Source organism: Clytia hemisphaerica, unplaced genomic scaffold, assembly GCF_902728285.1.
Source record: "Clytia hemisphaerica strain Z4C2 unplaced genomic scaffold, Clytia hemisphaerica genome assembly, whole genome shotgun sequence".
In the NCBI taxonomy this organism is placed as follows: Eukaryota; Metazoa; Cnidaria; class Hydrozoa; order Leptothecata; family Clytiidae; genus Clytia; species Clytia hemisphaerica.
The window spans coordinates 1,717,074-1,731,530 of NW_027103507.1; the positions used below are offsets into that span (position 1 = coordinate 1,717,074).

At 35.2% G+C, this 14,457-nt stretch overlaps 1 protein-coding gene across 1 annotated transcript; it reads right to left on the reverse strand.

The window, feature by feature from the left end:
* Positions 1–298: 298 nt before the first annotated feature.
* LOC136798946 (protein adenylyltransferase SelO, mitochondrial-like) lies at positions 299–14,085 on the reverse strand. The gene is made up of 13 exons (XM_067055623.1): positions 13,635–14,085; positions 13,161–13,299; positions 12,600–12,633; positions 12,144–12,255; positions 11,347–11,470; positions 8,591–8,706; positions 8,001–8,104; positions 7,214–7,340; positions 6,588–6,773; positions 3,054–3,137; positions 2,139–2,327; positions 1,552–1,606; positions 299–374 (listed from the first exon to the last, which is right to left on the reverse strand). The coding sequence occupies exons 1-13, from the start codon at positions 14,027–14,029 to the stop codon at positions 327–329; spliced, it is 1,713 nt and encodes a 570-aa protein (XP_066911724.1). The 5' UTR covers positions 14,030–14,085; the 3' UTR covers positions 299–326.
* Positions 14,086–14,457: the final 372 nt, after the last annotated feature.

Sequence of the window (14,457 nt, forward strand, 5' to 3'; positions counted from 1 at the left end):
TGGAGAATAATTATTCTCAGTGAATCTACATAAATCGAAGCTTATTCTCCCTAAAAAAATTGATATATAAGGAGATAATTGTCTTCCTAGTAGCCACAATGTTTAACATCTTAAACCACTTGCAACGAAAAACGCAGACAATTTCTACGTCAATATGTTGAATTATCACGACGAATTTCATTTTTAGTGTCTCAGTCAGGAAAAAGGAAAGAAAGATAATTCTAAACTTTTAAGCTTACAAGATATTATTCACAACTAAGTAAACTGTTATACTTCTTGGTAGTATAATATATGGCGTTGAGAAACTCTGAGAAAACGTTTAAATCTTACCTTGGATTTTGAGTACGCATCGTTTCTTTACGTTTGGTGATAAACTGAAAAAGAAGGAATGTCAGAACCATCAAGGCAACGACTGTAGGTTTGTATATAAATGATGTAAAAACAATTCAACCCTATGAAACTTATGTGTCGGAATCGGATTTGTATCAGCATCCAAGCAGGTCTTCATTGCTCCACTCCAGGGGTCTTATTAGCGAGTTTATGTATTTGCGCTTTTGAGGACGGTATAGTGACTGAAGCGATTTGGAATAACCCGCAGTTCTGCCCCGCAAAATCGAGGACGGTAAAAGTGCTGATTTACCGTCGTGCTCAGTTGGTCAGGATGTAGACAAATTAGAACCTTACCATCTCCATCGCTTAAAAACACACATACATAAACTCGGTATTTAGGCCCAGTGAATAGCGAAATTCACCGGTCCAAGGCACGGAAAAAAATTACAATTCGCCGTTCGAAAAGTTCGGTTCGCCGCCTCAAGTACATATTTACGCAAATCAATACACTGCGCTTGCTAAGAATTCGCCGGCCTAGAATCTAGAGTTAATTTTTCATTCGCCAGCCTACCAAAAAACAAAGCAAAACCTCTGCCACGCGTGACACGCATGCGCTCTAAAGGTCACGGAGAGTACGAGAAGTCTTGCGAAGGTTATCACGCTTATCTTGATGGCCGAATCTCTGAAATTTCAGAGTACTTTCACGATTAAATCGAGGACATTTTAGCATGAAATCAAATCGATTTGCTCGGCCAACTAAGGATGCGTGGTTTATAGAAAATCTACTGTGACCGTGGCTTGATCGCTCCTATTTTAAATGAAAACCACGTTATGGCTGTTGGTCAATCTCTTGATTTTTTGGGGGATTTTGCAATTCTTTTCAGATAATCATATACCTGAGTAATGGTGATCGGTTACGAGATAACTCTGATACTGACAAATGAATTTGGATTACTTTAATCAGATTCTCTTTTGCGAGATTAAATTTCGCCATTTCGCGAATTTTTGCCATTTTAGCGAGATTAAACCGACCACAAAGTTTTTAAAATCGCATTTTTGGCAGAGAAACTAGACCAGAGTCTCCATTTGTGGCAAGAAATGGCTATTTACCAGCTGTTTTCAGGCTTATTCGCGAAATTAAATCCACGCGAAACTTTTCAAAACTCTGATTCGCGAAATTTAATCCGATTAAAGTAGTGAATGTATAAAGGTATGACTTACGCGACATTTTTCATTTTCATCTTTAACAGCAATCTCTTCAGACAATAACCTGGCCCTGAAAATAACGAAAATATATTCAACTTTGAAATAAGTATGAATGAAAGTACAATCCAATTTCTGATGGTACAGCGTTTTTATTTATAAGCATAGTCAGGCTTAAATTTAGGCTTGAAAAGGCCCAGCCTCAGCTAAAATGAACCAAATACTTATGGAAAAAGACATGTACACTATACTCTTTTCTCTTAAAGTCCATTTTTCGGAAAATTGAGTTATGACCAAACCAATACTTTACCCCTCATTTTTTAACGATTTTTTGGCTTAAATCCATCAAAAACCAACCTAAAGGGCGGTCTAATTTTAAGCTTTTTTTACTTTACACATTATTTTCAGGAAAAAAAAGCCTGAAGTCCAGCGTGGAAACAATTTGGACTCGTTTTTTAACACAAAAGTATTTCAAATGTTATTTCAAATGTTAATGGTTTTTCAGGATTTAAGTTTAAATAATTTAAAGTCGATTTTCTCAAAACAACAAAAACGGACTTACAGCTTTTTTATTTTGATGCGACGATTTAGATTAAATTTCAAACCTGTAAGTGTCTAGCCATTCTCTCCAAAGTTTTTTATCGCGTTCAGTCTTTTCTTCTTGTGTAATCTTCGATGATTCTTTATCTTTCTCCGCTTGTTCAACCACCCGGGTTAACTCTTCCCGAGTAGTTCCGAACTGTTCAAGGATTTGAGGGTGTTGGTTAGCGATTTGTAATAACATAAGGACTTGACTGTAATAAAGATTGATAAACAAATTGGCAAATCTATTTGAGAAAAGGTCGCACAAGATTAAGAATTCAACATCAGCATGGTTATACATAAAACTTCAATAGAACTTGATATCTGTCTGCTCAGTGGTAGTCTGTACACAGACCCGATACTTACGGCTAATTTCGAAATTTATTGCCGTAGAGGGTCTGTTGTCATTGTCTTTTCTGATTTGAGTTTTTTCAAACCGACCACTGCGATGGAGTAAGGGTGAAAAAAGGGAGACGACAAGAGAAGTGGGAGACATCCCTGTATTCAGCCTGTCTCTGACTGCCGACTGTCAAAGATGTTAAAACAAGAAAAGGCATGCTAGTAAGTAGTCGAAAGTAGTCAATAGCATTGAGTTTAAAGCCCTAGAGTTGCTAAGGGCCCAGCCCTGAGAATTGCCAAAAAATTTAGCAACTTGGCCCTGAAATTGAGCATTAACCGCGAAAGCAACCAAAAATACCTGAAAAAGAGGCATTTTTGACATTATTTGGAATCAAAAAGTTTACGGATGGTATTTGAATACTAAATTTGAGGTATTTTGGACACAAAATGAGATAAAAAGCCAAAGCTCTTTGAAGTTGCTATACATATGGCTCAAAATCCATTAGCAACTTTTTGGCTAAAATCCAGAAAATCCTTAGTAACTCCAGCCTTGAGCCAGAATTTAGGGTTGCTTATAAAAAATGTGCAAAGTCAAATACCTCATATTAACATCACTTTTGGTTCGTTTTTTTATACCCTCTACATCCAAACACTGTGCAAGTATTTTCTGAATCACTTCTTCGCTGAAACGAAAAGAAAACAGCGGATAAATTTAAATAAACATTTCAGAATTATTCCTTTAAGAAATTTCCTCAAATCTTACACATATACAGTACATCCTGGCGCTAAGGTCATTTGCCTAAAGAATTTAATTAGGCAAAGATCTGGACACCAAGATATATTTCAGTTCTTTAGCCACTCAGCTCCAATTATCCAAATTGAATCATTATCGATAGCTTCTTATTGAAAATACAATCTACTCATCGTATGCGTTTAATCTATAACTGCCAATCTCACCTCTGGCCTACTGTATTCTGTTTACATGTTAATCTTTCATATAATAATATATGTTTGTCTGGAGACTGGATAGTATTGATATAAAAAATTTGGGATGTGTGTATCATTGGGGACACGAGAAGTTTTTCTTCGCGTTGGTGCAGTGCAACACGCTTCTTCCCACCAACCTGAAACGCTTTCTCGTGTCTCCACCCCATTTTTCTTTCTACCAATTAAAGTGAAATCTCACTTTTGTCCCTGGGACAATGGAGCAAAAATTTCGAATCAATTTCGCTCCATTGTCCCAGGAACAAAATCAGCCTGTCTTTTGGGTATTTCCCTCGCTTTTTGTCCAATGAAACAAAAAAAGAAACTATGGCATGGGACACGCACTTTTTTTTTCTTGTGTTAGTGGGATAGAGCATGTTGCAATATACCAACGCGAAAAAAACTTCTCGTGTCCCCAAGCTTTTAATGTTTCTTTTTTTTATCTTATGCTTTTTCACTTTCAAATCCATCTCCTACGCGAAATAATTAGTAATTTAGACAAGAACAATGAATAATTTATTGAAAGAAACATTTTTTTTTCACCTAAAACCACAAGATTCTGGTGATCGAAAACCCCTTGTTTCTAAAGTGACAAACTTAAACAGAACGAAGAAAATATCCTTTTTCTCGTTTGAGAAAAATTTATCAAGCAGCTGTATTTTCACAGACCACAGACACCTTAATAGAGACAAAATAGAAGTTTCGATCATTTAATCACATATAACTGCAGTGGTATCTCCATAATTCGAACACACACGGCAAACAGAAATATGTTTGACTTTTGAATTATTTCGAGTTATGAGTTATTGTTAACTGAAGAGACTAAAGATTAAAGAGACGTTCGAGATATAGAGGTCCGAGTTATAGACTGTTATTGGTCAATAGATAATGATTCTAAAGGCTTGGTGAGACGAGAAGTTTTTTTCGCGTTGGTACATTGCAACATGCTCCATCCCACCAACACAAGAAAAAAAGTGCGTGTCTCATGGTTTCTTTTTTTGTTTCATGAGACAAAAAGTGAGGGAAAAAACACGCTGTGCGATTTCACTTTTATTGGTAGAAAGAAAAATGGAGTGGAGACACGAGAAAGCGTTTCAGGTTGGTGGGATGGATCATGTTGCATTGCACCAAAGCGAAAAAAACTTTTCGTGTACCACCAAGCCTTAAAGATGGTTAATTTCTATTTCTGTTTTTATGGTGAACGTTGTTTTTCCCAAAAGCAGCAATACGGACAAGGTGAGTGAGTGATGATAAAGACGCATGCTGGAATCCTGGACAGGTGTAAATATTGCGGCAGCGAACTGCTCGAACGAACAGCGTGCCATGTAGGAAAAACGTTTCTGCAACGCTTCGAGCATAGATTTGTAAAGCCCGAAGGGCTAGATGTCGTGCTTTGGCTGGAAAGTGTGCCGAGGTTAGGTAGGAAATCCTACATAGGTCACGTAACATTACAATAGAATTTCATCAGAAGCTTCGCGGGTTTTCGAAAACAATAGTAGCAATATTTTTTGCGATATTCTCTTTTTTTTGCTTGAAGAGCTTAAAGCACGACATCTAGCCCTTCGAGCTTTATAAATCTATGGCTTCGAGTGGCCATGAACATATAAACGACTGGACATCCATCTCCTTTGTATTTTTGTAGAAAGCACTGTAAGCTTCGGTGCCCCCTCGTTAAAATCATAAAATGAAACAATAAATTTTGATGATATACACTTTGGGAATACCTATCAAATAACGTCAAACCTTCGACGAAAGTCTCTGTTGTTCTACTCTTCTCAAGTCTTTTAACAAAGATAGCAGAGGCAAAATCCTCGTCAGCTTGTCAAAATTCCGACTAATATTATAAATTTTTTGCCACATTCAAACTTTGATATTCCCATTTTATAACTTTTATACTTGGGCATACTATTTCAAGTCATATGGAGTGATAAATATACACACAGTTGAAATTTTGCACCTTAACGTTGTAAAATGTTGATAAAATATTATTGCAAACTTATGAAACAAACTGAGAATAACTCTTTTGTGAATTACAAGTACTGTTTAAGCTCCATTAATCTTTTTAGCTAAGTAAAACAAAGAAATAATTTTATGACGAAATATTGTCGGATTTTTTCACCAAATTTGAAATATAGGTGGCAACGAAGCTCACTTCAAAGAGACAATAGAAGGTAGACGTCCAGTCGTTATATTCATGGTGTTGCAAACGGTATCAAGTACAATGTTCAGAGAAAGCTAAGAAGAATCTGACCAGGTGATCTAGGGGAATAGATCGAGGCGTTTCTAAAGATGGCGGGGGAGGACTAGATGGAGGCGGAGAGAAGTAAAATGAAATAAACGATGCTATCGTCCGTGTAATATATTATTATAATATTACGATATAACATAGTTGTTTATTATAAAACGTAATATGTTGCGCGGCGGAAAATAGAGTCTGTGTTTAAGACATTGAGCCCCTCCGACTATTTTTTGCTCGTGCGGACAACATTTCCGCCAGACTGCTAATTTGCGTGTTTGAGGTTATTCTTTATTTTTCGAATTCGACTTAGACTATAGCATAATCTAATGATGAAATTGTTATCAAAGCTGTTAAACAAGGCAGAGGAAAAGTAAATCTTTTTTTTTTTACAAATATGCGCCCAGGTGTTAAAAGCACCCTGCACATTGCGTAAGTGTAGAAGTCCCCTAGACTGGAGTCGATTATAATCCGTGCATTAAACGGTAATACGTGTGCTGTAATATTAATATGATATTTGATATCTACAATTTTCCATTCTCTTATTTTCTGCTTATTTTCTAAAAAGGCTGAAATAAGTAAGTAAGTCTGCGACCGCAGTCGGGGGAAACGCGAAGACTCCTCTTTCGATAGCTATCTACCCGAAGGTAGGGGAGGGCACCACTCTTTCTCCCTGGATTGCTCCACTTACCCTTGATCCTTCTGTTAATTGCTGGGCATCAAGCAGAGAGGCATCAAGTACTATTTTGGAAATCTTTGGTATGACCCGGCCGGGGGTTGAACCCACAACATTGCGCACCGTAGCCGGATGTTCTATCACTGCACTACAGTCGCTGAAATATTCGTCTACTGTAGCATGCTAAACTAGAAATAGCATGGATACAAAATGGAAATTCGTGCTTGTTGAACTTACATCTCATTTTCTTTGGACCAATCAGCATCCATCAATATACTGAAAGTGTTTGTGAAATCACTGGCAGATTGTTGCATTGCGTTCAGAAGTTTTTGGATCAGTTCTTTATCATCTTCTTGTGCGTCCAACAAACCCAGTTTCTTTCGCATTATGCCGTAATATTGTTTTGAAAACTCAATATCGTACCTGTAGGTTAGATAGAAACCAAATTCATAACCAACAAATAAATAAAGCGACCATTTCAACGAATACATGTTTTACATCCCAGATTTCGAAGACTTAAGATGTTCTTAACTTTAAGTTTTAAGCCTAAAAATGTTCCTAACATGTTCTTACTTTCATAATTTTGCGAGTATTTGTGTCCGTTTTCCTAAGAAATCGGTTGTTTTAGAGTCCAGAAAGCCTAAAAATGGTTTTAAAAATGGTTCTTAAAATTTTAGCCATCGAAGCCTTATGTTTTCATATAGTTTGTTCGTACACGAAATTTCACACTCTGTCATGTCTTTTTAGTACGCCAAATCTTTTTTGGGTAGTGTTATGAATGTAACCTTCAGCCTTTAGGTTCAACTCCGGAAAATAACCACACTACGAGCGCAGTTTAGACCTCGCCACTGGAATTCACTTACATTTCATTCAGCACTTCTTTAGCGTGATCAGGGTTTGCGAACAGCTCTTTAATAGCTTCTCCAAGTTTCCATAAGTTCCATTTACAAATTTCCGGTTGTTTCTTGTATGAGTAGCGCGCGTTGTTATCTAAAGAAGATGATGTCCTTAAAGGTTTTAGTTTTTATAAGTGTTCCCGTTTCATATCAGACACGTGTTTTATATCAGGCCGGTGTCCCCTATTGTTATATTGTGTTCGATTTCGTGCTGGATAATTTCTTTCTCTCTTTCTGACCAATCTTGCTCCACATCCGTGTTAATCCAATGTGCAAAAAAGCTTGTAATTTAAAATTGACGAGTAAGCAAACGATATCAACTTTAATTTAACCTTTAATTCAAGAGAAACAACTGTACTGTTGCACAAGCTCTGACTGATAAGGCGTCACCGTATTGGTTTAAAAAGGAATGTTCCAGTTAACAAGAGGGGATTAAAGTTGCGTGGGCTTATTGTTAATTGGGCTTATTTTAGGGTATTCAGTAGTACAATTAAAGTCCCCGGTAATTAAAACCCTGGATTATTAAAACCTCCGTTTATTCGGCGCATGAGAGCATCTTATTGGCCTATTTTACACAAGCTCTCATTGGCGTTTTTTTTTGTCGCTGGCGTGATAAGGGCCGGTGTAAAGGATCAGAAATAAATTAAAACCAGGCTAAAAATGGAAAAAGTCGAGCTTTAGCGTATGAGAGTCCCTGAGTTATAGGCTTTCATTCCATATATAATCCGGTATTGATAAGATGAAGAACATTCACCTGAAGAATTGCAGACGTGATCAGCGTCAAAGAAATCCATGAAACCAAACGGTCCATAATCAATGGTCACACCAACTATACTCATATTATCCGTGTTCAACACTCTAAAAGAAAAAAACGATCGAAAATATTTTCGTATCTTAAGCATTATGCAGGATAATTTGATCAAAAGATCAAATCGTTATTATTGATCCTATATCAACTGTTTGATGAGGACAATACGGAAAATATTGACCGATAGGGCAATACGTTTGACAGAGGTCAATATATTACGGTATTACCCGAACAAATAGTTAGTTGTTAACCGAGTTTATTCTTTTTGTGTAAGATGAATCCTTTTATAATTACGATAATTAACTGGATAAATGCCTCTTCTGCCTGCGTTCTTACTTGGAAATATTGACGCAAACATCGCATTGCACAAAAGTTGACACCATAACCGGTCTTTCTATACCGTGGAATACAAATCCTAAGACGTCATTTTAATCTGCACAATTTTTATAGATTGATTGCATCATATTTTTTTATATCGAGTATCATCATCTCACTCGGGTGAGAAAAATATCAATACAATATTACTGGTCTCTTACCCATGGCAAAAGCCAACACATTGCCATTGAGCAACTAGCTTGGCTGTTCTTCTGATAATTTCTCTGTAAAATTCCAAATACATTTCTTGTTTGCTGTCCTCGTGCTCATTCGAAATCTGAAAAATACACAAATTCATGATATGCACCACTAGAGAGTCTTCTGAGAACTTTTAAAAATTTTCCACCCAATACGTCACTTAAACAAAAGAAAAAGTGACGTATTGGGTGGAACAAAGACAGAAAAGTTGCATAATTTCGTGAAGTCGTTGCAGTGGTGCATATCACAAATTGAAGGTGTCGCATTGGCCCTTTGAGATGTATACCTACAGAAACTATGTGAAGCAAACCGCATTGATTGAAAAGTTCGACGAAAACACTAACGAAGGACAAAAGTTTGATTAAATTGTTAATTTTCAAAATGTTAAAGGGATTATACAGTGTTATATACACCCGACTCGTCTGAAACTGATGTCAGCAAAATTTTAATAAAAGAGTCCTTTCAAATTTGTAAATAAAAGGAAGAAAAAAATCTTGCTCCACATTTTTCTTTATTCATTACAAAAGATTCTATTTATTTCAATCTGCTGAATCAATGGCTTTAAAGGTTTTCTACGGGAATAAAAGGAGCTTATTTTTGGCAGTGTCTTCATACTGAGTCAGATAAATTAAAGCTACTTTTTTACGCAACGATATTCTGCAAACAAGTGAAAGATCGAAAGTTGTTTCGATATGTGACCTCACATTCTGCTATTGCTTTTGTAAACAAAAAAATAGCAAAGTTGATTTCGAGAAAATTTACAATCGAATGTTTTGATTATAAGATAGAAAACGTTTAAAAACATTCGAAAGAGTATCAGTAAAAGTCCCTTTGTTTGAGGAATGTTTTTTTTATTCAATGTATTTTCATTTTTTCAAAACCTTTTTCTAATCTTGTCGCACTTGTTTTTACTACATCAGCATCATCAGACCTTTCAATCAAAACAAAACCTTTAAGATGTTGATTTTTCATTCTGTTGAATGGGCTAGCTCGTATAGTTGGTATAGTGCATCCAAATCTTTCAAAAAAGTTCCATTAAGTTCAATTGATATTTGTCGACGAACAAAATCAAACTTATATTTTTCGAAAAAGTTGTGAGAAAATCGATTAAAGTTCGATTTTCGAACGTAATCAAACTTTTATCGTTCGATTAAGATTTGATTAAAAATTAAATTTTCCGTTTTTCAGGTCAATCCCATCTTAAAAATTTGCAGGAACTTATGCCCTAATGACAAAGCTCGCAAAAAAAGTTCTCAATGATTTCTATCATTATGGAAAGTAAAGAATTGAAGGTTGCAAATGTTCTGCTTACTGGGAAATCTATTTGATCTTCTCAACAGATCATTTTTTTACCTCAAAATTCAAAAATCCTTCACTTCTTGGAAAGTTTTGCTTTCATTTCTAACTATTTTCAAAGGTCAAATCTTATTTCTTATTTAGACTAATTTAAGACTTTATTTTAGTCGTTTTTTTTCTTCATCATCCAAGTCTGGGTTTAGTTAGGACAGTCTACACGAGACATGTTAGTGTCTGATTAATATTTGATGAAGAAGAATGGAACTGTTAATTGAGGTTCGGATTACTTAAATTTTCACTCTTTCTCATACAGGTTTCTTTTTTTTTGTAAGAACATCCAAAATTCTTAAAGCCTTCGGATGTTCTTAACTTTTCAAGTTTTAAGACTTAAAAATTCTTAGCATTTTCCCATTTTTACCATTTTGTGTGCATTTTTGGCAATTTCCCTAAGACATCGGTTCTTTTAGAGTCTACAAAGCCTTAAAATGTTCAAAACTTGTTCTTAATATTTTGACAATCGAAGCCTTATGTTCTTATATAGTTTATTCTTATATGAAAGAACGTGTAATATTTAGGTCAAGCAGATATTAGTATTGTTGCAGGGGGTAGTATAAATAAGGCACTGAATTTTCAAATCACCCTGAAAGTTTCAGCGAGTTGGAGAACACAGAAGGTTAAATTCAAATCACGTGATTATTGAATTCATTGGAGAATTCGCTAGACTTTTATAGGTAGGCTATACATTGCCATACATTTTTGGAAAGTACATCAAGAGAAGGATCCGAAATTTATGGGACTCAACTTTTTTTTCGGACACTGCTGTGTATTTTACAGACCAGAATAATAAATTTACGAAAATCATCGGAATTGCAATATCCAATAACAATTAATGTGCTGAACGGTGAAAAAGAATGCGGCTATTATATTTTGATTTTTCCCGACATGTTTCGGACTCGGTCCGTTCTCAAGGGAATGATATTTCATTAACAATTAATCTTAATAACTTATCATTTGCAAAAATTTGCACAAACATGACAAAACACAGTTGTGTGCAAATTTTCAGATGTATAACTTGTATGGGTGATTACAAGTTTTGGTCTGTAAAATAGCAAATATTCCCCATTAAGATATAACTGTTGAGAAAACTTGATGTTATTTGCTTAACTAGAACAAGAGTTACATTCGGGCAGTAAAATATAACTTTGATCCCTCGAAAAATAGGGCCAGTTTCGCTGCTACCAAATTGATGAAATATTTTCAACAAAGTAGCTTCAACATTTTTCATTAAGGCAGCCATTAAAAATTCACCGATCTATTAATGTTACTTTCCCAAAATGCATAGCAAGTCTTTAAACTAAATTTATTTTGGCGATTTCACTATTCCCTCTACTGAAACTAAAGATTAAGGATGTATTATAACTACCTCTGGGTAGAAATATTTGATGACGTAATCAAGCATGATGGGTAAGATATCTTTATGATTGATACATGGGCCTGCTCTTCCTGTTTGAGAATCTTTAGTCTTAAAGATTTCAAACGAGCCAAACCTAGAAAAAGAAAGTGTGATTTCGAGCAATTCGGTGATTATATACCGGGTGTACCAAAAAAAAGTATACAGGTTTGTCGAGATATTGTGAGCTTCAGGATTTAAATTTTTTGTTCATTCTTTTTTTATTGTATAGAGGATGCTCTAACTTGAATTTAAAGCTATCATACATTAGGTTTGAAAAAGTGGTTCGAAAATGTTTTAAACTTTTTTTTAATTTAAAAATTTCAAAAAATCACCATTCATCGTCTTCAGTAAGAAAACGTGACCATGTAAATATTATGTGATCGAGTGTGTCTGTTTTTTTGGTATCTTCCTACCTTGAAACATATCTTCGAACTATTTTCGATAAAAGTTAATTTTTGATTACCGTCTGGTGCTAAAAAGAAACTGCCTAATTAGTATTTCAGAATGTACTTTTGCTAGCAGACGTTTTTATTTTCTGCCCATTTCTCTTCGGTGTCGAAATGCGATTTTGACCCAGAGACATACTCTCAAAATTCAAATATAATAGGTAAGCTGCACGCATCCCCTTTTATATGTTTTGATATAGTTATATTTTATATATTTTGATTTATTTTAAAATTCCTGTCCGAGAGTTACACAACACACATCCCCTATATCAAAACATTTCAAAGGGGACGCGTGCAGCCTAATGTATAGACTCTACACACCTTAAGAAAGTAGGTGCAATACGCGAAACGATGGTACATCTTTCCATCTTTGGATGACCGTCATAATGTATATCACGAACCACGCGACTATCTGATGTTATGCAAGATCCAGCTAAAAAAAATTGAATTTATTAATCTACATTAATCTATGAAGTATTATAGCCAAAAGTGATATTTTGGAAATTTTGATGCCGACGGTTTGTTAGATTTATCCTCAAGTGTTCTAACCTGTTGAAACATTCAAATTCTAAAGGAGCTTTATTGGACGAAATTTAAAGCGGTTATGAGGAGGTTTTAGAAGTGGAACTTTTTGCTGCTAGCATCTGAAATAATATAGAGGAGATTTTTGCAGAAAAAATCAGTCAATTAATCATCTTTGAAACATGAATATAAAGAAGAATTTCGAGAAGACTGAAACCAACTGGTGTAAAACCCTTATAAAATGAGATTTCTTACCTCTTGTTGTCGGTATGCCAAGGTGGAACATTGCCTAAAAAAAGAAAATCACATCATATAATGGAACTTAATATAATTTTTGTAACGGCAATACAACCTTAGGCATGATTGTTAAACAAAAGAGTCCCAACTGTTCTTTTGTGAGTTGCAACCGAAGGTGGTAAGATAGAATTTGAGATTTTTTTTCAGAAGGGAGCGCGAAATGACGTTAGTTCCTTTTTTAGTGCTAACTAAAAAATGTGAAAAACTGACTAGCTATTTCCCAAAATACCTACAGGACGCCCCCCCCCTCAGGGGACCTTCAATTCACGCAATCACGCAAATCATTTTTCCAAATTCAAGCATTCACGTCAATGTTTTTTCGCAATTCACTCAATTTTTGTTCACGCAAAGCTTTCCAATTCACGCATTCACGCAAGTCAAAAAGCCCATTCATGCATTCACGCTACGCAAACCGCTGGGGACCTACAGGTAACAAAATTCAGTTGTTTAAAAATCTCGTTTTCCAGCATTATCAAATTAGTAATAGGAGATAAAAGTATATGTCAATTATGAACAAACCTCACTACAAAGATATTCTCTAATACTTGATCGAAGGACTTTCCTTCCATCTGCCTGTCTCGAGAAAGGTGTCAGCCCTGCACCTTTTAACTGAAGTTCCCAGCGTTCGTCTTTTTCATTGATGATTTCACCCAAATACCTTTGAAAATACAAAAGGGTGTAATGTCTAATTGAAAAAAAGGAAATATTGCAACAAAATAGCCAGAAAACTTCCAGAAACTCATTTCAGACTTCTATTCTAAGATGCCCAAATAAGAATAAAGGAATATCAACAGTTTCTTGTATGCAAATATTATAGAATTTGACTAAATTTATATTCAATATTATAGTGATACTCAATTTTGGCGAAAGCATGACAATTGCAGTGAAAGTAAAATTAGACATCTCAGCAGATCTCACGTAAAAGATAAAACAAAAGACATCTGGAAACCTACTAAAACTTTTTATGAAAGAGTCTATGAACCATATTCTTACATTGCTGCTCCATCACCCAGCTGTCCAGAGAAATATCCAAACTGGTGGCCACAATAACAATGAGCCGCTGGTTGTGAGCCTTCTAGTAATTTGTTTCCACCAAAATGTTGTACAAAATCATCTGTTGTAACTTCATTCTCCTTGATTCCAAGTAGCTTTAATGCACTTTGTGATGCTGAAACAAGCCTTGGGTTTTCAACTTGTGTTTGATCAACCAATGAAAAACAAGCACCTGAAACTTGTCTTTGTCTATTACCATGTTCTTTATCAATGGGTAGCTCTCGAAGGACAGCATTGTCAAATTTGAGATTGGACAGACCACTCATGTTTCTTTGCTTACATGAATTTCGCTCCACCAGCCAAGTTACAAAAGATAGTCTTCGAAAAACACTCATGAAATTTTGTTGTTTTTTTGTTAGCCTTTTTTAATTCATATTCTATAATGATATTTTGTAAAGTTCAGTCAAATCTAATATCCAATAATTTTTTACAGATAAACTAAACATTAAATAGTGTAATAATATCATTTTCAAATATACTGTGAAGTATTATTTAAAAATTTTTAATTTACACATGGGGGGGGGGGGGTTCGGTACTAAAATCCAAGACACATATGAGTACTAAAAGGTTTTTTGACGATTTTTGACATACCCCAACCTAATTTTTGAAAAAGAAATTTTAGTACACATGTACTAAGTTTTTTTTGGACATAGTGACCACCTAAGGCTTATTTTGGAATTTGGTTCAGAGAATGGTGGTCTTTGGATTTTCAGCAAAATGCCAACTCTGGTTATTTAAGCTGTCAATGAGCCTGATCTATCTC

Excerpts from the sequence above, each read along its gene's own strand:
- LOC136798946 (XM_067055623.1), bottom strand. The coding sequence starts at position 14,029 with ATGAGTGTTTTTCGAAGACTATCTTTTGTAACTTGGCTGGTGGAGCGA. Across the intron at positions 13,300-13,634 it reads CTGGGTGATGGAGCAGCAAT|GTATTTGGGTGAAATCATCA; the intron begins GTAAGAATATGG and ends GTATTTTCAAAG. Across the intron at positions 7,341-8,000 it reads TCACGTCTGCAATTCTTCAG|ATAACAACGCGCGCTACTCA; the intron begins GTGAATGTTCTT and ends CATCTTCTTTAG.